The sequence below is a fragment of the Anticarsia gemmatalis genome, chromosome 2, assembly GCF_050436995.1.
Source record: "Anticarsia gemmatalis isolate Benzon Research Colony breed Stoneville strain chromosome 2, ilAntGemm2 primary, whole genome shotgun sequence".
NCBI classification, from domain to species: Eukaryota; Metazoa; Arthropoda; class Insecta; order Lepidoptera; family Erebidae; genus Anticarsia; species Anticarsia gemmatalis.
The window spans coordinates 3719401-3743180 of NC_134746.1; the positions used below are offsets into that span (position 1 = coordinate 3719401).

The following is a 23780-nucleotide window of genomic DNA, read 5'->3' on the forward strand; positions in this document are numbered from 1 at the left end:
CGTATCTTAGTTGACAACTAGTGTACCTACTTCAAATTGATGGTCAGTGTTCAATACATTACTGATTTTACTTGACGTGTTAATCGCTATAATTTAAGAGGAAATTCAATGTACAGCATAGTAGCTTTCAAATAGTTGTCAATTAAGATCCGTGATAGCCCTCCTGGTCCCGCCTGACTCGTATCTAAACCCGATAACCGAAAAATATTTTGACCAACCTGAGAAAGGAACTCTGGACCTCGTGATCGGTGATACACCGACTGCTTTTCAGGAAGGCTAGGATAAAAATATATTAAAAAGTAAGCAAGTACATATTATTACAAAAAAACAGTGGTTAGTTAAAGTAGCGGTAGATATTACATTATTTTACTTCCAATTTCATAATAGTTCACGCAAATGAGATAATATTTTTATGTAGGTATAGTTTTTATTAAAGCGATGCTGCGTTTACACGCATTTTTTATCTTAATCAATTAATTATTTTAATCGATTTTTACGAATGACAATCATAAAGTATTTTGAGTTGTATGCAAAATTGACAAAAATAAATGAGAGAAGGAAATTACAAAAAAACTATTCTAGCATAAATATTTAAAAACTATTTTGGGTTGGGTTTGTTCTTTTAATTTGTTCAAAAACCATGTGAATTCTTACTCTCCAGGCTAGTGAATGATAAAACGCAAATTTATAAGAAAATGAAAAATAGAATATAAAATAATAAGGTAAGTAAAGTAACACAAATATTAGACTGTGCAAACAAAAATAAAAACTACTAGCTTTGTTATAAATGTAACAAAATTGCGAATACTGAAACAAACAACATTTCAGCGAGGGAAGGGATATCGAAAAGCGGAGGTGGGGGGAGAAAGGGCAACAACCGCGTTATTCGCATTGTGGCCTCGACCGTCGCACGACTCGCACGTCTACGTCATCGGCGCAAACGCATCGCACGTGTTAGTTTAGAATGAGTAATTGAAATTCATTGTGTTGGACAAAGTATCAGTGTGATAATTCAGTTACGACGCTGTTTTCGTTTGAAAAACAATTGCGATGGCTGACTTGTAAGTATTTATAATAATATTTACTATTGGAAATTAATTATTTTGTTTTCTTCTGTTTCTGTCCAACTGTAGGGCAAAGGTTTGGGTTAGGTCCTGGGATGAGAGTGAAGTGAGACTTGAATCTAAATATACGTATAAATATAGTTAGAAGTAAATGATTGTTTGGTTAAATATGCAGTCGATGACATAAAATTGCATTGCAGGTATTTTTATCGATGCTGTATTATTGTTAGTAATTGCGTCTACGGTAATCTCTGTATAATTTTAAATCGGAAATGAACTTCATTTTGTGAAAATCTTGATAGTAGCCGGCTACAAGAAAAATATCCCAAGTTGACGGAATCCTACTTTTGTATTCAAGTAAGATGATTTTTTATCCCAATTTTATTATGACGTGTAAATGGGGACATTTGCCAGCTGCCATTATTTTAAATGCACAACTTAGTAGTATAATAAATGTTTATTATGATAACACACATAGTAACGAACACAAAGCGTTTTGTTTCCTTATCGTCCTAACGCGATAACTCATGGTACTACCAGCTGTTACGAATAGTATAGTTTTATATGTAAATATTGGAACTAAGTTATAATTTTTAGTTCAATTTGGGTATTTTTTCAGTTTGCAGACTCTTTATTGCTGAGGTTAAAGGTTACTCTAAATATCCTTCTGACACGACTGTAAATGTCCGTTAAATATTTTTTTCCATAATTGAGTAACAAATATCCATCCAAACATTTAAATTTTTAATGTCACTAACATTAAAAATTAGTAGTAGTACCTAGTACCTGTCAATGATAAGAAAGATTATCATATTTTTGTCAGATTGCAGTGCAAGAATGCTATATGTGTACAAGAGATAGCAATGCAATATAGAAGTTGTCCCCCCTGTAGCGCTATTCTCTACCAATATCGACTACTATCGACGACTAAATTTTGTATGAAAATCTGATTAGCCCCAAACCATGTTCTTGAAGAGAAATTGATAAAAATATTGAAATGATAAATAAGTAAAACCTCAATCAATGCCAAATATTGTTGTAATTTCTACAGACGCTTTGCAGTACATTTGAAATATCAAATTCTCGATCGTACAGAATCGCACTAATGATCTCTTAATAAATAAGGTTACTAGAAATAAACAAACACCCTAAAATTATCTTAGTAGGTAGAAAAATTCCTTAATCCGGTATTTACATTTAAGTCACAAAAAAAACATATTACACTAGGTTAATAAACATATTCTAAAATGCTAAGGTTTTATTTCGAAATACAATATAATCTATTAAGACATAGGTAAGGTCGAATCAATAAAGTCAACGCTCGTTGCTGGTCGAGTAACTCGACCGATGTAAACGAGCCTTACTTTCAATCTCATCTTTGTGTAAATATTAATTATTATCACTTAGTTTTTTGTTTGTTTGTTATTACGTGTGTTAGTAACACACTCTTTATCATAAATGTTTTCCTTGTATCATTATTATGTAAAAGTACTGTTATGCCTAAAAATGTATTATCCAAACTCAAGTTGTAGTTATTTTTTACTTTTAGTGGATACTTACCAATTCTATGTGAAACAAAAACTTACACTTACTGTTTTTTATGACAATACGAAATACATGCATTCATAATATTGCGCCTTTTTTCCTATAGGGGGAAAGAGTGTTCAAAGAACGCCGCCTGGTTCGATCCTTACAAAAATATTTAAATAATATTACTTACTTTTAATAATGTTAGTTCACATTAACACTAATAATAACAATATTATAAAGAATGAGATAGAATAACAAAAATAATAAGTAGTAAAACTGCACGTGCTGTTAAACTGATTTTTATATAAATTTACCTTCTACAGTGTATCTTTTATCTTTACTTAATTAATTATTTATATTTTAACCCAACACAGTTACTAATATTACATTTTAACATTAAATATTGGCAATTAAAAAAAGCGAGGCGCAAGTTTTTAGCCCTTTTCTTCTCTTTAGATCAATTGAGTGTATTACTTGAAAATAATATCAAGTTAAGGCAAGTAACTGGCTCAATCAACTCGACTAATTCAAACGCAGCTTCAGACAGATCTCTTCTCTGATAAAGTATCACAAACAAACCGACTAGTTTATCTCTGGACTCGGGGCGTAGTGCACGTGTTAACATGATTAAAACAATATTTGTGTGTCTAACCATCTTTGTGTTAGTTAAATGGTGAGTTATTGTCATTTATTTAAAAATGAACAGGTTTTAGGCCTAAAAGTAGTCTATATACAGTATTATAACTAGAAATTAGTGATTGTTCTAATTTTCTAGTTCTAACATTTAGAATTTGACTGCCTTCATGGCGCTGTGGTTTAGGTCGCCACTCCGCTACCATTGCGTAGGGAGATCGTGGGTTCGATTCCCACAAGGGACAATTATTTGTGCGATCCACAAATCATTGTTTTGGGTCTGGTTGTAGTTTGTGTCTGTTGTTTGTATGTTTGTAAAAGTTCCCGTGACATAAGAGCAATTCTTAGTGCGGGAGTATTATTTGTAAAAAGAAAAAGAAAGAGTGTTCAAAAACTCTTGTTGCAAAATAAAACGTAAATAAATTAATTAAATAAATATCATTGGACATCTCACACGCGGTCATTTAATTCCAAATTAAGCAGTGCTTGTAATATAAATAATATATTATTATTACAACGATTGTATGGACAACCATTCGATAAAAAGATTAACAAATTGCTCCTGTGACACGGTCAGTAGTGTATACGATTGTTGATTGTTAGGTCATGAGATCGATTCCCGAGTCAGCTAAAATATGTATAATAGCTATTTTGTTAATAAACATGTCCGGTAAATGGCAATAGGCTCGCCCCCTATTACATCGGACTAATAATGTTAATATGTTGGTTACCTAATTTATATGTATATGTACTTTATGGTGACTCAAAAACTCGAAGTGTTAGAACATTATTTTAAAGATATCATATAACTAAATGATATGTATTATGTATGTATATAACGGTATTAACGCGTTTCGGCGCAGGTTACACAGGCCGTCGTCGAAGGATGACTATATGTATGTATTTAGAAGTTATATACCACATATTTGCAAAAATATTGCTATAGCGCAAAGATACTTAAGGGTTAGTTTCACAGCTTATGTGGCAGATAGCTTATCTGCTAAATAAATTGATACCAAATGTATGAAAAAAACTGTCAAAATATGGATGACGAATTTTTTTTTCGTTCGTCTGGTAGATTGGAAATCATACACGTATTTTTTCTTTTTGTACAAAATCAAATAGTTACGACGACACTTTGAGTTGAAAAGTCGCATGACGTCACGTTATAGTAGAAAATGTAGAGCAACGTGACGTCATTAGCCCTCACTCTGTTACTTTAATGCTTTTTTATCTAAGCCATTTAATATTATTCTTTGATGAAAAAACCGTGAATTATATTTTTTACTATAATATTTTTGTTTATGCTATGATGTCCCACTGCCGAGCAAGGGTTTCCTTCCAAACGAGGGGTTAGACCTTTAATCCACCACACTAGTGTGGGTTGGGGATAAGATACGTCTATGATATTTTTTTAGAATCTACTAGACGGACAAAAAAATTAACAACTGTCGTCATATTTATTTCATCAAATAAGTTATCAAATAGATATTATTATTTAATAGAGGTGAAACCGGGTCTTATGTTTTTATTTATAAGCTGTGCTACTTTTATTCACTTTAACGTAGTTATAAATGCACTTCCGCAGGTCGGAACCTAGTTTTAGATAGCATACTGACTAAAACATCCAGCCTTCATTTAGCTATCACACAAAAAATAACGGTCCATATCTTTAAAATTAGAAAATAATTCCGAGATTTTTACTAAGGACCTACATAGTAATATATGTATAGTCCCATCCCAGTGCACGGTCAGGGTCTCCTCCTAGGGAGCTAGACCCGAACGCAGACCCGAGGCGTCAACGTCGCGTCGGGCGAAGGAGAGTGGCGCATAATCGTCGCCCACCCTAAATTGGGTCTCTGGCAGCGGACTGGGCGTCCGTTGCCAACTTGGAGGTGAGACTCCAAGGCAGGCCGATGGCCGTAGTGTCCGGTCCATCGGGCCAGTTGGCCTAGGAAGGGCCCCCGTGGAAGGGGCAACCGCGTGGCGTGCGACTTGCGGTTCTAAGCGCAAGCAGTTATCCCGTCGCACGTCACACACGCGGAACAGGCAGGCACTCGTGGGGTTTTAGTGGTGTATGCCCGCCCTTCTGGTGGGAAAGTCCCACATAACCCTGTGCTCCACCCAGGGCGCAGGGTATGCGTAACGCATTTCCCCACGAAAAAAAAAAAAAAAAAAAGGGTCTCCTCCTAGAATTAGGAAAGTGTTAGGCCTTAATTCCATCAAGCTAGCCAAGTGCGGGTTGACAACTTGCGTACTGCAAGAACTGTGTTAAAATACTTTTAGGCACGATTTCATCACGATGTTCTAACCAATATCACTGGCTCCACCAGTGATATTTTTCTTATACATATTTAACTTTGAAAAGTCATTGGTGTGTTGCCTCGGTTCGAACCATCGATTACTTGCGTGGGAGGCGATTACTCAGATCAGTTGGTTATATCTTGCTTAAAGGAGAGTTTGTACCTCTTATGATTTTATCTTTTATTGTGCCGATGTTATATTGGTATAAATCCAGTTTATCCAGTTAAATCCAGTGTGAACTGCGTTCTTACGTATTGAGACTATGCTCACGTTTATCCTTATTGTGACTTCATAAGGAATACTAAAGGAAGTTTTATGTGAATCACATGTTCTTGGGTTTAACTATTAACTATTTGAAAGAAACAAATCAACTTTTATTATGACTTCGTTTGAATTCAATGATGAGAACTGAAAATGAATTATTACTTTTTTTTTTTATTAAATCCTACATTTATTTGTACATAACGCCAGTTTTATTTCTACAAATGCAGAAAACAAGGTTTCTGTAGGCATTTAGTTACATTAGCCTGCCCTGTTTATATAACTAACTTACATTACAAAGTAAGTAGTGGGTTATAACTCTGAAAAACTTTATGCAGTAGCGAGTAGCGAGCAAAGGCTAGCCACTACGTAGTATAAGACAAAATCACTTCCCGCTGTATGTCCCTATGTACGCTTAGATCTTAAAAACTACGCTATGGGTTTTGATGTGGTTTTTTTATTAGATAGAGTGGTTCGAGAGAAAGGTTTTTATGTTAAAAATATGTAGGTTTATGGTTTATCTAAAATATTGTCTTTGTTTCAGTGAAAATGACAGCAGACCGAAGTTTATAATAGACAATGATGCTGGTGGCGATGATGCTATGGCGATCTTTCTTTCTCTGCTTTACGAAAAGCACTTCAATGGGTGAGCCCTATTTACTAAATAGAGTGGAGAAAAAAGTGTCATGAAAGGAAACTACATACTATAAATTACTGATTACTTAATTTACTGTGTAGAGATATACTTCATTCGCTATTTCAAAAATCTTTGAAAGGTTGTCTCGTAAATCTAATGGGAGTAAAACCTTTCAAAGATTTTTTATCTACCTACAATATTCTTAACCAAAAAAGATTTATAGTGTTAATGGTGCACGTAGTAGATTTTATAGACCTCTGCCTACATCTTCGGATGAAACAGGCGTGATAATAATGTATTTTATTTAATTTTTACTTGTGTTTCAGACCAAAATTAGTTGCATTAACGACCGGAAACGGTAACACACAAGAAGACAACGTATGCTACAATAATCAGAGGATTCTAAAAGTTGCTAATAGACAAGACGTAAGTCCACAAAATTAATCAAATCAAGGAATTTTTATACTATTATATAAATGGACGTGAACAACATAGGAACAATTACGACTTTTGAAAGTTATGTAGAAATAACCTGGTATCATATTGTTCTTATAGGGAAATAAGACATTATGGTAACATCTGGATTAAAAGCAATCTGGCTGTCCGCGATTGAGCCCATTTTCCCACTGCTGGGCTAGAATATCCTACTGGGTAGAGAGATGAATTGGACCTTGAGTCCACAACACTGACCTAGTGCGTAATGGGGAATTTACTTTACTTCTAGCACTGTTTTAAAGAGCTCTAATCGCGATGTTACCCCTCATAGTTAGAATTAGAGATAATAATTCCTAAAACTTTAGTATTAATATATTAGCCGAAAAATATCTTCTTCGAGAAACATATTTACATTTAAATTTGATGCAATTAAAATGCCTTTGTTTATTGACATTATATAAGAAACTCATAACGCACGTGTTAATATGTCATTAACGATTAAACTAGTATTAAGAGTCAATTAGTTGAACTCCGACGTGACATATTAAGATAAGGGTTTTGTACTGTAGCACTATTCTGTACAATTGAAACCATCGAGTATCGAGAGTTTGACATTTGGAATGTACTGCCAAAATTGTTTTCACGACGCCCGCTAGAGGCGCTGATTCGATAGTCATACATTTTTTTTCGACAGGTAGCCGGTTGTCGATTCTCGATCGTAGTAGAGAATCTGACTACTAGATTACTCAAGACATTATTAAATTGGATAGATTCCGAAATATTCCCATGATTGAGCAGTGGAGCTAATTGAATTGCTTAATTTAGATTATTTTTGTTTTAAACCAGCGAGCGTTCGAATATGTTCTGTACCTATTCCGGGATCTTATTAGACAGCCTTGACGTGCCTGATTTACCTAGATTACGAGTATAAATAATAATTTTTAGTGTGCTCAAAAATGACCCGTAAAAACAAGTCATCTTCAGCTGCGTTTGCTTGCGTGTCACTGATGTTCTAAACTCAGTCGAAAACCTCGCTTTTAAGTTCTTAAACTATTTAAAGACATAATGAACGATTTCTCGAAAGCAACTCGATCGTATTTTAATCCTATTCTATCAGGAGTAAGCCACCTAATGAAATAACATTTATACTGCTTAAATGCGAGGAAACGAAGCCCTACAATGAAGGTTCCATGTTTCCAGATTCCTATCTACAGAGGGTCCAAAAAATCACTGGTGAAGACTCCATCAGTAACAGATTACTACGGAAAAGATGGTTTAGGAGACTCGGGAGAAACATACCCTGATTTGGTTCCAGCAAAAGATGAGGGGGCTGTATCAGCTCTCATTGACTATTCTAAGAAATATGAAGGTAAGTCTATCTGATTCTGATGTCGGTATATCATATTAAAAATCTCTTTGGCTTCACGAATCACAAATGAGTACACGGTTCATTAGGTTTCTTTCAGTGAGCTCGTGAGGTACCCTAATATCGAGCTTTTTTGTGTAGAGAAAAGATTTTATTACAAGTTCATACATACTATAATGCGAAAAGAGTTTTTCCCCGACCGAAAAATCATATAGCTTCCGAGCAAGGGACTTCTTACGGAAAATAGGTAAGGTTAAGACAAACAAAGGTTGCATACAATGTACCTACCTAGAGTAAAAGCCATAAAATTGACAAATTTTACACTCTATTTAGTTTGAACTAAATCAAAATTGTATTTATATTTTATGATATTTTCAGGTCAATTAACAGTAATTACAATAGGATCATTAACAAACGTGGCGCTAGCAGTGACGTTAGACCCTGGGTTCTTGGGAAGACTGAACCATCTGTACATTGGAGCTGGTCATATACACAGTAAGTCAATTAGTAATTAGAAAGAAGAATTTTCTTCATGAATGATGATTCTGTAGTCTTATTTCACCTTCAATTGCTTGACGTTTCGGCGTAGGTAACACTGGGACTATTACCCGAGACCCGATACCGAGGTCTCGGGTTAGGAACAGTGACCATCAATTTGATGTACACTAGTTATCAATCAAAATATGTGATAAGGCCACTGATATTATGCTTATGCCCACGCGTAATAAAAATATCGCACGCTTAATAAGAGACTGGCCTAACTCAAAAAACTAGATTTGTAGGAAATCGTTAAAAAGGTTTTCGAAATCATAGTAATAATTGTGAAAACGCATGAGAGTGAAAGAGACCGATATAGTAGAACTCGGTCTAGAAACGAGATATCGTAAAAATTCCGAGATAGAAAGATATTAAGGCGTTAAAACGAGTTCCTTTGTTTGCTTAACTCATTTTGGTCCTAAACCGTTATCGGTCAGTATGTTATTGAGCGTGCGATATGTGTACTAATTCTAAATATTATTATTTCCAGGTGAAGCCAATCCGGAGCCAGAGTTCAATGCACAAGTAGACGTAGAAGCCTACCACATTATCGCACAAAACGCTACCGCGGACAAAGTCACCGTCTTCCCATTCTCACAAGCTAGAGAGTACCTCAATTTTACCAAGGTGTGTTTCTTACTACAAAAATAAATGCGAACGTTGGTGTAGATCGGTTACTCAATTTCGCCAACACTACTGAATGGATTTCGATGAAATTTGCTACACGGACAAATGAATAAAAAATAGATAAAGGAGAATGCTCAAAATGTATGGGAAAAAAACCCAGGCCGTACACAAACGGTGTGTAACTCTGAATTTTAGTGATACTGAGTGATTCAATTCCAGATATTCGCCTCTATCAAATTCGATGGCTAAATACTATTTTTTGCTATTATCTACTATTTAAAAGGTGAATTTAAAAAATAAATATTTTTCAAACATTCATCACAATGATTATTTTTTGAATAATATAATTGTATAAGTAAATATCTAATACTAATAAATAATTAATTTTAATAGAACTGTGATTTTTAAAAAATAATTAACAATAAAATAATTATATTCTATCACTACATAGTACATAGAAGGTGCCAGCTGCATTTCTTCCCGTGCATACTGCAAAAGTCAGTAGAGGGATGGAAGGGTTTGGTGCTTCATAGGCTATAGGCTAGCAATCTACCACCATGACAACACTTTTCTACCTTACAATAGCCCTCCAATTGTCTGCCAACCCGCATTAGACCAGTAGTGTGGTGGACTAAGGCCTGATCCCCCTCTTTGTTAAGAGGGGAGGCTCGTGCCCCTCGGTGGGGACATATATGTATGACCTGGTGATGATGACTCATTTTTCAAAAATATATTTTTTTTTTTTTATATTTTTAATTTGTAACTCAGTTACATACCTATATTAAAAATGTGTGACTCAAAAAAGATTAAACATTTATATAGGTAACTTATTTAAAAAATATAAAAATATATTGAAAACCCCTACTGAAAAGTTATAGCAAAATAGTATGTTCAGCCATCGAATTTGATAGAGGTAAACACTGGGAATTCAATTACACAGTATAACAAATTTTTTGAGTCACATAACTTTTGTGTACAGCCTGGGTTTTTTTTGAGCATTCTCCTTTGGTTAGTAACCAGGATCAACTCATATGATACTTTTTACCGGAAATTATTTTATGGTTACTTGCTGTACAGAGCTGGTTAATTAAATAAATTGTATGATGTCAGACTGTTACCTTGTCTAGTACCATACATAATAATAGAATAAGGATTAGTGTTCATTTTTAAGTTCATTTGCTTGAAGTTTCGACCATTTCACCGTCACTAGTCATCTATGCCAAGGGCTGCCAACATAGGGAGGTACTTCAAGACATTAATACACTTAAGATCAAGTAACATAACAATATTTGTATAATCTCACAGCACGCTTGACTGGATTACCCGCGGTCCACTAATTAGCCACCCCTGACCTACACTTATACTAACCTTCATACTACCCTTCTATTCGTAGTATGTATTAACTCAGTAACCTTAGGGTCAACTCACACCGAAACGCGATGCTAGGCGGCGCTACATGCACACTTCGCCGTTTCACGTTGCAAAGCAATGACTATCTTTTCATGTAGAAAATAAAGCTATATTTTGTATCGCTCCTTAACAGCGTGCGCGCAGCGTCGCTTATCGGTGTAAGCTGAACATAACTGACTAAAACAATACCTTCACCAGGGGCCACCAACTTGTTTAGACCCAAATTTTCAGCTAATCTAATCTTTCCTCGCTATACTCATTGTTTTAGGTTACTACAAAAAATATATACTTGCGTTTAAGTTACATTTAAGTGTTATCTCACACCATGCCTGATTGAATTACCCAAGGTCCACTGGTTGGCCACCCCTGACCTAAACTTACATACCATGTAGTAATATACACTAATAATCTAGTGTAATATAATAACATACGAGACCAAGACCACCATTACTGTCCCGCTGCTGAGCAAGTATCTATTCCCACAGTGAGGGAATGTTTAAGCCTTGAGTCCACCACGCTGGGTAATTGCGGGTTGGGTAGATGCTTTTTTTTTGCATTTATTAATGTAAAATAAATATAAATCATCATACATCTAAAATTTATTTAACTTTGAAAAGTCATTGATTTGTTGCCTCAGGTTTGAAACGTCCAACACTTGCATGGGAGGTGTCAACTTATTTCTTTAACACTTGGCTGTCACTGTATTTACTTAGTTCGAATTATCTTTTTTTTGCAGGACTGGAGAATAAACGTCCTTGGAGCAATAAACACTGAAATAATTAAGCATCAGAACAAGTATGAGAAGGTGTCGTTACAAAAAGAGCCGAGGTGGCAAGCGTTGGACCCAGCTGTCATATCCTTGTTTTTGAGACCTGATCTAGTCCAGGAGTACAAGTATTCGAAAAATGATATACATATCTGTGGTACGTATAACATTCGTTTTGTATATCTCTCGTCCCGCTTTCTGTGTAAATCACGCTATACGATCACGGTCACAGTTATTACATTTCAACATATATTTTTTAAATCTATACTAATATTATAAAGCTGAAGAGTTTGTTTGTTTGTTTGTTTGAACGCGCTAATCTCAGGAACTACTGGTCCGATTTGAAAAATTCTTACAGTGTTAGATAGACCATTTATCGAGGAAGGCTTTAGGCTATATAACATCACGCTACGGCCATTAGGAGCGGAGTAGCAACGAAAAATGTTACAAAAACGGGGAAAATTCTTATGTGACGCAAGCGAAGTTGCGCGGGTCAGCTAGTCCCAAATAATGGAAACAGCCTACAATCCCGAACTAATCCAAACTACACGTGTATAGTCACGTGGACGAGTCGGTCTCTCTGTCGTCAAAAACTCAAAACGTATTGAACAGATTTGCAAGCGATTTCCAATAAATTATAGTATCATTTCCGAGGAAACTTTCATGTACAATAAGTTAAGCTGAATCCGCTCTGACCCGGGCAAAGCCGACGCAGGTCGCTTTTTGCTACCGAAAATTGCTAATTTTATTTATTTATTACAGGTACTAATAGAGGTATTGTTACGAATGAATTTGTGGAGAAAGAAAAAGCTAACGTGAGAATCGCATACTCAGTGAAAACTGAAGAATATAGGCAATTTTTATTAGATGTATTTAAATATGACGCTAATAGTCCTGTTTCGAATTAAAGCAAGACGTAAATAAAAGAAAAATTGTGAGTAAAATATTGTGATGTTTGATTTTAGTCAAATATTGATATGAAATGTGTTTGACATGTATGATTGCTGAATTAAACTATAAAAATGTATTGTTCTTTTATTTTTAAAAACAGCGCCATCTATTGACGTACATTGGAATCCAGAAGACTAACTTAAGGTAAAGTGACATCTAGCTGTAGTTAGTCAAAATAGCTGCGCATGAAAGTAACATGTTTTCTCATTTTAAACCTTAACATTGAGACCGTCGCCATTGAGAATGATAAAACTAGATGTCGTTATGTACAATCAATGAAACAGATTAAAATGATCAAGCATTGCGCATACAAGGCGCAGTAGTTAGGGTGGTCGTCACGCTGTTACCAGCACGTAGAGAAATCATGGGTTCGATTCCTACACAGAACCAAAATTTGTGTGTCCTTTGTTTTTAATGTCCTCGCAACGCAAGAGCAATTCTCGGTGCGGGAGTTGACTTTTAAGGAAAATACATTAAAAAATGGGAGGTGTCCAATCGTATACATTATCGAGTTCCAAACTTACCGGTTGACGATCGAGTCATTCAACTCTATACCTAAACAAATGAAGTAAGTACACATATCGAGTTTCTCAATAACACATATTCACATATTATTTAACATAAAATTGATTAGTTTATCTCCGCCTTTGAGATAAGTAGCACGTTTCAAAGATGTTCAAGAGTATATTCGTGTGTGTGTTCGTTTTTTTGTGTGTTAGTGGGTAAGTTTGATCGATAAAGTTTATTTATAGTCAACTTTGTAAGCAAGGTTCGCGGCTAGGGGCGATGTACAAAATGCAGAATTGAGATAATTCACTTATTGTTGGATAATTTACTCACTTAGTTGTTGGACTATAGTTCTGTGTGATAAAGTTTATGTTAATCTAAGAATTAGTTTTTTTTATTGACCTGACATATTGACCAAAGTATTTAGACGTTAAAGTGTCAAATTCCGAGGCTTTTTAATACTGTCAAATATCTTTACTGAAGGAAAATATGTGATGTTTCTTAGGCATTGAGAACATGAAGATAATATGAATGTAATACTTTTTCCTCCTATGAAATCTGTGCTAATTATATTAACACCAAAGCTTGAATGTTTGGATAAATGATTGTGTTACTTAATTGTGCCAAAACTACTGAACAGATTTCGATGAAAATACGGTACGCATGGAATACAATCATTTTTTTATTACGACGACTGTCACAGAGATCGTGTTAATTACCACGTTTTACCTATCTGTATCTATGCATGAACTTTGGACCTGATAGAATAGCAAACATCTATCAAAACATCCAAACTTTAACGATGTTTTTTATAATATTAGTATAGATTTATATAAAAAATAATACAGATTTATCCGGTGTATTTCCAAGAATTTTTCGTATATTTTCTGTCACATGTTTTTGTTTAGATTACACAGAAACTTTGTTATCATCAGATTATATTAGTAAACTATATTTTGCCGCTTGACCTTATTATCAATATACGTATTACGTATCTCAGTTGATAATTAGTGTACGTCGAATTGATGCCCACTATTTAATACATTGCTGCATTAACGTAACGTGGTAATCACTTTAATCTAAGGGAGAAATCAATGTACAGCTTGGTTTTCGAATAGTCGTTTTTTGAGACACATAATAGCCCCCAGAGTAAATATACGAACTCAAGGTAATGTGTGTAAGTTCAGAACTTTCAAAACTACTGCGGAAGTTACTATTCCCGTATCACGAAATTTGCATTTTTATTATGGAAACCCTTTATTTTCAACTCCACCCACGTGGAATGCTAAAAATAAATGCTAACCCTTGACTATTTTTTAGATACAATCTATGAATATTATATACCTTTGGACGATTTGCGGTGATTTAATAAGGAATGTAGAGTGCAATAAAAAAAAAACATAAAAAAGTAAAAAACAATCGCGATTTTTTTTTATAAAAGTAATGGTGTTTTATTTCAGTGATACAGACCCTAGACCCAAGATCATAATAGACAATGACGCGGGAGGAGACGATGCTATGGCTGTATTTATTGCGCTGCTATACGAGCAACATTTAAGTGGGTTAGTATCAGTGGCATATAAAATAAATTTAAATTTACACGTTCGCTGCCCCCGACGCGTATTTGCGTTTTACGAAACGCACATACGCGTCAGGGGCAGCGAACGTGATTTAGGCTGTTAATGACCCTCTATAATAAGGGAGGGTTTAGGTCTTGAGTCCACCACGCTGGCCAATTGCGGGTTGAGAACTTTTCATTTCTTAAAGGACTGTTAATTAATTCTCAGGAAGGCAAGGTTGCAACACGATGTTTTCCTTCACCACAAGAACAATCGATAATTATTTCTAATGCACACATAACACTAGCGGGCGTCGTAAAAACTATTTTGGCATTACTATTCAAATGTCAAACTCGATAGTTATACGTCATATTATGTCATCGCGGGAATATTTATTTGGTTATCCATCTATTTCTAGGCCAAAGATAGTAGCTCTGACCACTGGTGCTGGGAATACTGACGAGGACAACGTATGTCGTAACAATCAATGGTTACTAAAACTTGCCGGCAGAGAGGACGTAAGTATCTTTTTCGAATTAGAAAGAAGAATCTATACATGTTTTCTGTAAACAATTTGTTTTTTAACGTTACTTGGCAAGGTATGATATGAATAAGGCAAGGGAAGTTTGTAAGGATCGTACTAAGTGGCGGTTCTTGGTCTCTGCCTACCCCCGTAATTATATATTATAATAAATCATTTTATTCAAATAACTTAATTTCATACAATTTAAATTACATTACGTCTAAAAACTACTCAATGATAAAATAATGGTTGTAGGTGTCTAAACTAGGTAAACCTGTATCTCAGGCGGGAAGGACTATTTAGATTACTTAACAAACGATAGAATTAGTCATATTATGAACGTATGTTACCTAAGAAGGATTAAATGTCAGACCCACATAGTGTAAACATAAAAAAAGGTATTTTAAATTACAGATTCCCATCTACAGAGGAGCTAGAAAATCGCTCGTGAACACTTTTGTGAAATCAAAGTATTATTATGGAGTTGATGGGATGGGTGACAGCGGTGAAAAAATAGTCGATTTAGTTGCACCACAGAATAAAAGTGCTGTGACAGCTCTTATTGAATACTCTAAGTTATATGAAGGTATGGAAAATATAAATGTTTTTACCTACATCAACGTTTATGGAAATTATGTGATGACTTGAGTGTGCCGTTCCTCGATAGCTTTTTCAGCTTGTCATCAATGAATAATAATAATAATAAGAAAACTGTTATCAATTATAGGGCATTAAAAAAGTTACCCTGATTTTCTTGTCGGTTCTTCACATAGTTCTATCTTTTGAACTTTCAAATGTCTGAATTTCATTCATTATTGTATTTTGATCAGCAAGTGATCAACAATTAATGGATAAATTATCTGAATAACCCTACAATCATTTTATGGATGGGACCCTAATGCCTATTATATACTAAATTCGCTGTTTTTATTAATATTTTAGATTCGATCAAAATAATTTGTAGAAGAATCATAACAGATATTTTCCTAGTTGAAGTGTTTTTAGTATTCAATATAATCGGTGTTGTTGCAGGTGAATTGATAATAGTGACGATTGGTACTTTGACAAATGTGGCAACTGCCATGATAGTAGATCCTGACTTTTTGGGACGCCTGAAACAACTGCATATAGGTGCTGGTCATATTCATAGTAAGTGATTATTTAATTAATAAACTTAGCCCATTAATGTCCCACTGCTCTGCAAGGGACTCCTCCCGTAATTAGGGAGGGGTTAGGCCTTGAGTCCACCACGCTGGCCAAGTGCGGGTTGGGGACTTTGCATGCCCTCAATAAATGTATTGAACAAATTTTTGCCATGCAAGTATTCCTCACGATGTTTTCCTTGACTGTTAGAGCATGTGATAATTATTTCTAATACACATTTAACTTCGAAAAGTCATGGGTGTGACCTCGGGTTTGAACCTGCGACCACTTGCGTGGGAGGTATCAACTTATACCACTCGGCTATCACTGCTTGATTATTTAATTTAAAAGTAAAAATACAGATTATATATTATAAGTATTCACCATTGACTCAGGGACTAAAGTTTGCCTCAATCCTGGAGAATAATCCCTAACAGTGGACAATAATTTAAAAAAATTGATTCGATAATAACAGAAAAATAGAGAGATTCCATGTTTTTTTTTTAAAAAAACATTAAAATTATTATCGCGTAGTGTATGCAAATGCTGACCATGAGTTTCGAATTGACTTCACTATTTTTAATAGTAGACAGCGCTAGTTTTAACAGAGTTTGACCTCAAACATGTATTACAAAATTAATTTCTATGGCGTCCGCTAGAGCGCTGATCATGTTTTTATGAAAAAAAAATCCAGCCAGTTGTCGATAGTAACTAGTAGTAAGTCCCTCTAAAGTTCAAATAAAATAAAAACATATTTTACTTTTTAAGGTGAAATACATTCTGGTGCAGAATTTAACGCAAGAACAGACGCAGAAGCATACCACGTGGTGGTACAAAATGCGAATCCGGACAAAGTCACAATTTTTCCGTTCTCTCAAGTAAAAGACTATCTAAAATACACTAAGGTAATAAGAACTCATTATTAATACAATGTCCTACTTATTTTTTTAACTTTACGTTAAACGTTTCGCGTATAACTCGTCTTGCTACAGAGTCCAATTTCCTGCTAAGCTATCTCAATTTCGCTTTATTCAGGGCAATTTATTCTTACATATAGATATGTTTCTTCGCAGCTTTGACTTCGTCTATGGAGAGGTTGTGGGTTCGATTCCCACACGGAGCAAATATTTGTGCAATCCACTAATAGTTTTATCGGGTCTGATTGTACTTTGCGTCCGTTATTTGTATTTTTGTAAAAGTCCCCGCGACTAACAATTTTTAGTGCGGGTCTTTTAAAAACAACAATAAACAAGTTATCTCTTTAAAGGAATGGAGAACAGACGTTCTTGGCGGTATGAAGACGAATATAATGCATTATCAGAACAAATTCGAGAAGGTGTCCATGAGCAAAGAGAATGTTTGGGAGAAATTAGACCCAGCTGTCGTCGCGTTGACGCTTAGACCTGATTTGGTTGAAGAATACAGATACGCTAAGAACGATATTATACTTTGTGGTGAGGAAAATAATTATTAAATACCTTCAATGTTTATGGGTAAAGTTTAAATTGCATCATGAAATGTTTGGTATGGCTCTCGAATTCTATGATTATTAATATGGTTTGCAAGCGACTGCAAGAAAAAAATAAGTATGAGATTAAGATGAGAGTCATACAGTTGACAAAATGGATAGTGGCTATCATTAAGGAATCTTTCAGCTTTACTAAGACACACAGAGTTATTTAATGTGCATTGTATAAAGTTCAAATAATGTTTGTGGTCAAAGATATTATTAAAACGCATAGCTCTTACACGAAAATGTTTCAAAAATCTTAAACTGTTAACAAAAATAATTAAAAACGTTAGTAAGGACCACTAATTTTTAAATTTATAATAATATTGTTATATTTAAAAGACCTAAAGATAGAGGCCACCACGCCGCTACTATAGTAGGGAGATCGTGGGTTCAATTCCCATACGGAACAATAAATTATTATTTACACGATCCTAAAATAGGTGTCTCGAGTCTGTAAAAATGTTTATGAAAGTCCCCGCGAGGCAAGAGCAATTCTTAGTGCGGGAGCTGTCTTTAAAGAAAAAAAAGAAAGAGAATATACGAGTATATTAGGTCGGGAAAAAAGTCTTTTCGCATTATAGTATGTATGAACTTGTAACAAAATCTTTTCTCTACACAAAAAAGCTCGATATTTGGGTACCACACGAACTCACTGAAACACTGACCTAATGAACCGTGAACTCATTTGAGATTCTGGAAGGCAAAGAGATTTATTATTATTACAAGTTCATATATACTATAATGCGAAAAAACTTTTTCCCCGACCTCATATATACATTACGTACATTTAAATTAATGTTTACAGGGGAAGAGAGAGGGATGAACACTAATCAATTTGTGGCAAAAGAAGACGCGAACGTGAGAGTAGCCTACGCTTTAAGACATGAAGAGTATCAACAATTTCTACTAGACGTTCTCAAGCATGATGCAAACAGTGCTGTTAACAATAGGACAGTTTAAAAAGTTGTTACTAATTGTATTCATGTATTTAGTCCGATTACTTAGTAGAGAGAGAGAGGGAGAGAGGGAGAGAGAGAGAGAGATCCTTGCATAAAGCAAGATTCGCGGCGGATACAAAATTCTAAAACATGAATGACCCTTTTGCAGCATGTGGCCTTTTTGATACAGTTAGTCTTTTTTTGGAAAAACATAAAATTATTAATCACTTCTTGTTAGATGGTTCCAGCGAATGCTCTCTACTACGTTGTCGAGCTATAGTTCATGCTACATAGCAAAAAAGACTTCAGCGGGTTTGAAATTAGCAGACCATTTTCTAACTTTTTAATTTTAATAACACGTTAATAAAATATCTGATTCTGAATCAATTTTTTTTTCTCATGATTATTTGCAGTTTTCAGAACTAAAATGGGAAGTTATATTTGAATAAAAACATTTACATTTCAAATACAATCACCTAGAAGTCAAGAGTAATCACAAAATCTATTTTAAAAACAAATTAACCTAACTATACCATCACCACTAGCCTTACAAAAAACTATTTGTTTTACTGCCGTAAGGAATAATAACTTGTGAACGTAATAACTTGTAGAAAAAAGAGAAAATAGCTTTATGTCCCACATAAAATCAAAGTTCGATATCATTTATGGTACACCATAAAGTTTATGACTTAATTTTTTATAGCTAAATATTAGCGGTAGTCAGGTTCCGGCAATAAACGTTGTAATAACAGAAAAAATGCTGTCAATGGATCTATTATAATGGAGAAATTTTTGTTACATTCTTGCTGTAATTATTTTAATTTTATTTTCTTTGAAGAATTGAAGAGACACACTTATTTGCGCTTTTTTGTTTACCGTAGCCGTATGGTTAGTGGTCAACCCAGTGTCAAAGTTGTTTAAGTCGCCCAAAAGGCCTTTGACATGGCTTATAATAACGACTATAATATTAGTAGACTGCAGCCGGGACCGACTTCTTACTTGCCCTTCGAAGCAAGGAGATGCCCAACTCAAAATACCACTGTGCGGTCACCCATCTATGGAATGACCGCGCCAAGCGTTGCTTAGCCCATAGATCGTTTACTGATCGGTGAGCATAACGGGCTATGCGCTGATAGTGCTTATTTCTCACCCCGAACGCACGCCAATTACACAATTTATTTACTTTTTTACCACTACGCACAATTTATTTTTTTACGACTGTATTGAGTTATGCATTACATCCACCACGATGTAATGCATAACTATACAGTCGGTAAAAAAATAATTTGTTTACTTCAACGAATACTTAAGTGATAAAATTATATTTTAGAATGTAAGTATTTAACCGAAGCCTTAAACACGATTTAGACAAATTTCAAAGAAGACGGATTATTTAGGATTTTTTTCATAATTAAGTATCAAGAACCGATGAAAAAGCAATAATATGAAATAATCATACACATAACTAATTGGTTTGGCAAATGTTACAACTCCATCTATGATGGTTTGAAATAACCCTGTTAAAATAAATATAAAAATATTTATATGGAATGTAATAGTAAAAAAAATATGTACTAGAAAGTAAAAATAGTGAATTAAAATTGAGACCATGGAATTATGTTCATAAGTAAAAAAGGCGTGGGGTGTATAGTGTCAATAGATTATCTGAAAAATCCGCACGGGTTTGGTATGGTATAAAAAAACACACAAAACGTATTTTATTTAGGTACTCACTTGAAAATTTTGAGTGGGTGTATTTTATGAGTGTGTTAGTCATTACCATTCATATAGCTAATTTGTAGTTACTTAGTCGTCATTACAAAATTACCATACCGAGTGCTGTCATAAATAACTTATGAAACGGTAATCGTGTTCTAATTCTTGATTGTAATCAATCAAACGGCGATGAAACCAAATCTCTGGGGCGTATTATGACAGTCGACAAAGTTCCCGACTTCAATGATTTTAGATACTACTCACTGTTAGAAAGATAAGCAAGCTAGGGAAAGGAGAAATAGGCAATTTTTTGTTCATGTAAGTGCCAAAAAAAAATATGATTTTCTATCCAATATAAGATTAGGCATTAAATCAGGTCATTAAGATCTTTGACAGACGTTAACAGTAGTCAGAAGCTTGAAAGTCTGACAACCAGTCTTACTGAAGAGTATAACCCAGGGCCACTGGGTTGTGGAGGTCTGATGGGCAATTATTATGTGTAAAATACTGGTCTCCAGGGAAACGGGAAAACCGAATTCCTTGCGGATGAAGTCATGGACGGCCCCTAGTCCTGAATACATCAATGGAAACTGAAAAACCGAAATTGAAGGCTTGACTAGAATTTCAAGAAAATATTATTACTAATACTAAAAGCTGTCAGATCTACTCGTCTATGTGTAAATTACTCCTAAAACCGCGTTACTCGGGATTAACATAATTAACGCAGCGCGATGACGATGGGATCCGAAGTTATAATTCGCAATAAGACACGTTAATGTCCAAAGTACTTGGTAATGGAGGCAATCTCAGGTTTGTGTACTTGTAACGTTATTGCTTGGGAAGCGGTTCTGTAACACCGTTTTACGATTTGTTTTCATCGTTGATGGTTCATCAGTTTCGCAGTTTACTGTGGTTGACGCAAATTTATATTTCGATTTACTAAATAAAAATTATTGAATAACTAACTCTGGTCAGAATTTACGAAAAAAAAAATGGATGATCTGATCTGTAGCTGGATTTTCTACCACTATCGACTATCGATAACTGGCTAGCTATCGAGAAATTTTGTATGAAAATCTGGTAAGCACCTCTATCAGACGTCACAGGAACTAGTTTGGTAGTACATTTTAAATGTCAAACTTACGATACTCGACATAACAGGCTGTAGAGAATCGCGCTACAGGTCACAGTTAGATATAAACTTGATACGGTACAAGCCCCTTTAGGTAATAATGTTAACATTACGTAAGCAAATATATTGCGGTAATTATTCTTGTCTTTTTTTGTGAAAATCATGTTCTAACGTCAGCCTCGTATCGTATTTATTTTTGACCTTATGACCTTTGACTTTGTTTAACCGCGGGATGAAAACCGGCGCGGAAAGGTGATATGTCAAACCCTTGGAAATATCATAGACTACCTTTGAAAAAACAAAGTGGAACCGCGGGGTAAAGCTCGTTAAATTAACTTATATAAATGTTAAAGCACGTTTGGATGGATGAATGTATAGATATTGTTAGGCATCGCAGAACCTTCTAAATAGATTTTGATATTTGGCAAGTCATGTAGTTTATAACCGGGAAAAGAGTCTATAGAGTCGCTTTTATGCTTTTCCTGAGATGTCTCTGTCTGATCAAAAAACAGGTTTTCTGTTATCGAGTATCGACATTTGCTGGCTATCAATAATTTTGTATAAAAATCTTATCAGCACGTCTAGCGGGCGTAGCGCATTAATTTTATAGATGGGTGATAGTGATATTTGAACTGAGCGTCTCCGTGCTTTGGAGGGCACGTGAAAAGTCTGGTTGTCAACTAAAGATAACAGTCTTTAAGTCATGCCAAAGGCCTTTGAGCGACTTGAACAACGTTGACACAATATTTACCACTAAAAAAAAATAATATTAAATGTAAATTTCTCGAAACCGTCGTCTCACGCAAACGAAGCCCAGGTCTAAAGTTAGTTCGGAATCGCTAAATCACGTAACGATCTTTGGAATTATACTTCTCATGTAACATTTAAGTTTCAAGTGCTAATAATTTAAGGTTATTTTGATTTCAAATGGAGTTGGTCAACTCATTTAACCTCCCCCTAGGGCGGGATTTCGCGAAGTTTGTTAACTAATTAAGAAGTTTTGGTATTTAAATCAATAACCCAACCCTTATATTCTTTGGGCTCATCTTATTATTAATTAACATTTTTGATGGTGTATATCTTTCAAGATACTTTGATAACCCTTGCTTTACCATCATTGGCGAGAGAAATACTCTTCATCTTTATAGCCCCGAAGAAGTTAAACATTTCGGAATATAATGAAATTTTTACAAAGATTTCTGATTATGTATCGGTTTTTTCAGAATGATATATCAAAAACTCCATCAATAAGACAATTATAATCAACACAACAATCTTTGTATTTGTTCAAATAACATAAGGTTTTAGCTCTGCCGTATAAGCAAAGGTCTTTGACGTTTTAAAAAGACTACATTTTTGAGTCCATCACTTCAATAGCTAGTTATACAGCAGAAAATAAAACATCTACCTCGAAAGGTGTTCTTAAGTAATCATTTACGGGAACAAAGGTGTTCACAATAAGCCAAGACTCGGCACACGTACGGTAAAGGGACAAAACCGACAATTGTACAAACTCTCAGACGTGAACACAACCCCTTCCGAGATTGCTCCGGGGTGAGGGAGGGGGCGACATTTAGCAAATTGCTACGTTAACACCCGACACCTGTGTTTTAGGTGAGTTTTTGTTCCAGAATGTTCTTAGGTACTATGTAATGGTTTGTTGCCTTGCGTTTGCGAAGGCGTTCGTAGAAATGTACGCTACATGTAAACAGGCACACAGAGTTAGAAAATACTATATATACATACAATATAACGCCTAATAAAGATATATGCAGAGGACTCCGTGGCGCAGTGGTTTAGGTCGCCACGCCGATACCACTGCAACGGGAGGTCGTGGGTTCGATTCCCACACGGAGCAATTATTTGTGCGATCCACAAATAATTGCTTCGGGTCTGGTTGTGCTTTGTGTCCGTTGTTTGTTCTAACCGTGGACCACTTGTATAGTCGGAACAACTTTTAGTCTAAGATCTAAGTAAGAACGACCATCACCAATTTGATAACCAGGTGAATATTGCATATATAATAAAAAAATATATGTTTCTGAACGTGTACCAATAGGGTTGCCATAATAAAAATGTTCATGGCTCTAAAAAATTAATTAAATTATAAATTTTACTGTCTTGGTTGCCAAACGGCTCATAGTTTAATGGAAAGTGTACAACATCTGCTATATGCAGTCGATCGGTTACCCACTCGGCCATCACTGTTATACACAATTTAATATTGG

At 34.9% G+C, this 23780-nt stretch overlaps 2 protein-coding genes across 3 annotated transcripts; both read left to right on the forward strand.

Annotated features, from left to right (window-relative positions):
• The first annotated feature begins 903 nt into the window (after nt 1-903).
• Nucleotides 904-12597, forward strand: LOC142979774 (uncharacterized). 2 transcript variants are annotated; one of them, XM_076124949.1, is made up of 8 exons: nt 904-1061; nt 6337-6438; nt 6756-6855; nt 8065-8233; nt 8609-8725; nt 9258-9394; nt 11541-11727; nt 12333-12597. In XM_076124949.1, exons 1-8 carry the CDS (start codon nt 1051-1053, stop codon nt 12476-12478), a joined length of 969 nt encoding a protein of 322 aa, XP_075981064.1. In that variant the 5' UTR covers nt 904-1050; the 3' UTR covers nt 12479-12597. The 2 variants fall into 2 exon arrangements, with proteins under 2 accessions (XP_075981064.1, XP_075981056.1); XM_076124941.1 differs by lacking the exon at nt 904-1061 and adding an exon at nt 3163-3267.
• A 488-nt stretch (nt 12598-13085) lies between these two features.
• On the forward strand, nt 13086-19076 carry LOC142979788 (uncharacterized). Its single transcript, XM_076124963.1, has 8 exons — nt 13086-13243; nt 14489-14590; nt 15006-15105; nt 15525-15696; nt 16143-16259; nt 17022-17158; nt 17521-17707; nt 18572-19076. Exons 1-8 carry the CDS (start codon nt 13194-13196, stop codon nt 18724-18726), a joined length of 1020 nt encoding a protein of 339 aa, XP_075981078.1. The 5' UTR covers nt 13086-13193; the 3' UTR covers nt 18727-19076.
• The last annotated feature ends 4704 nt before the right edge of the window (nt 19077-23780 follow it).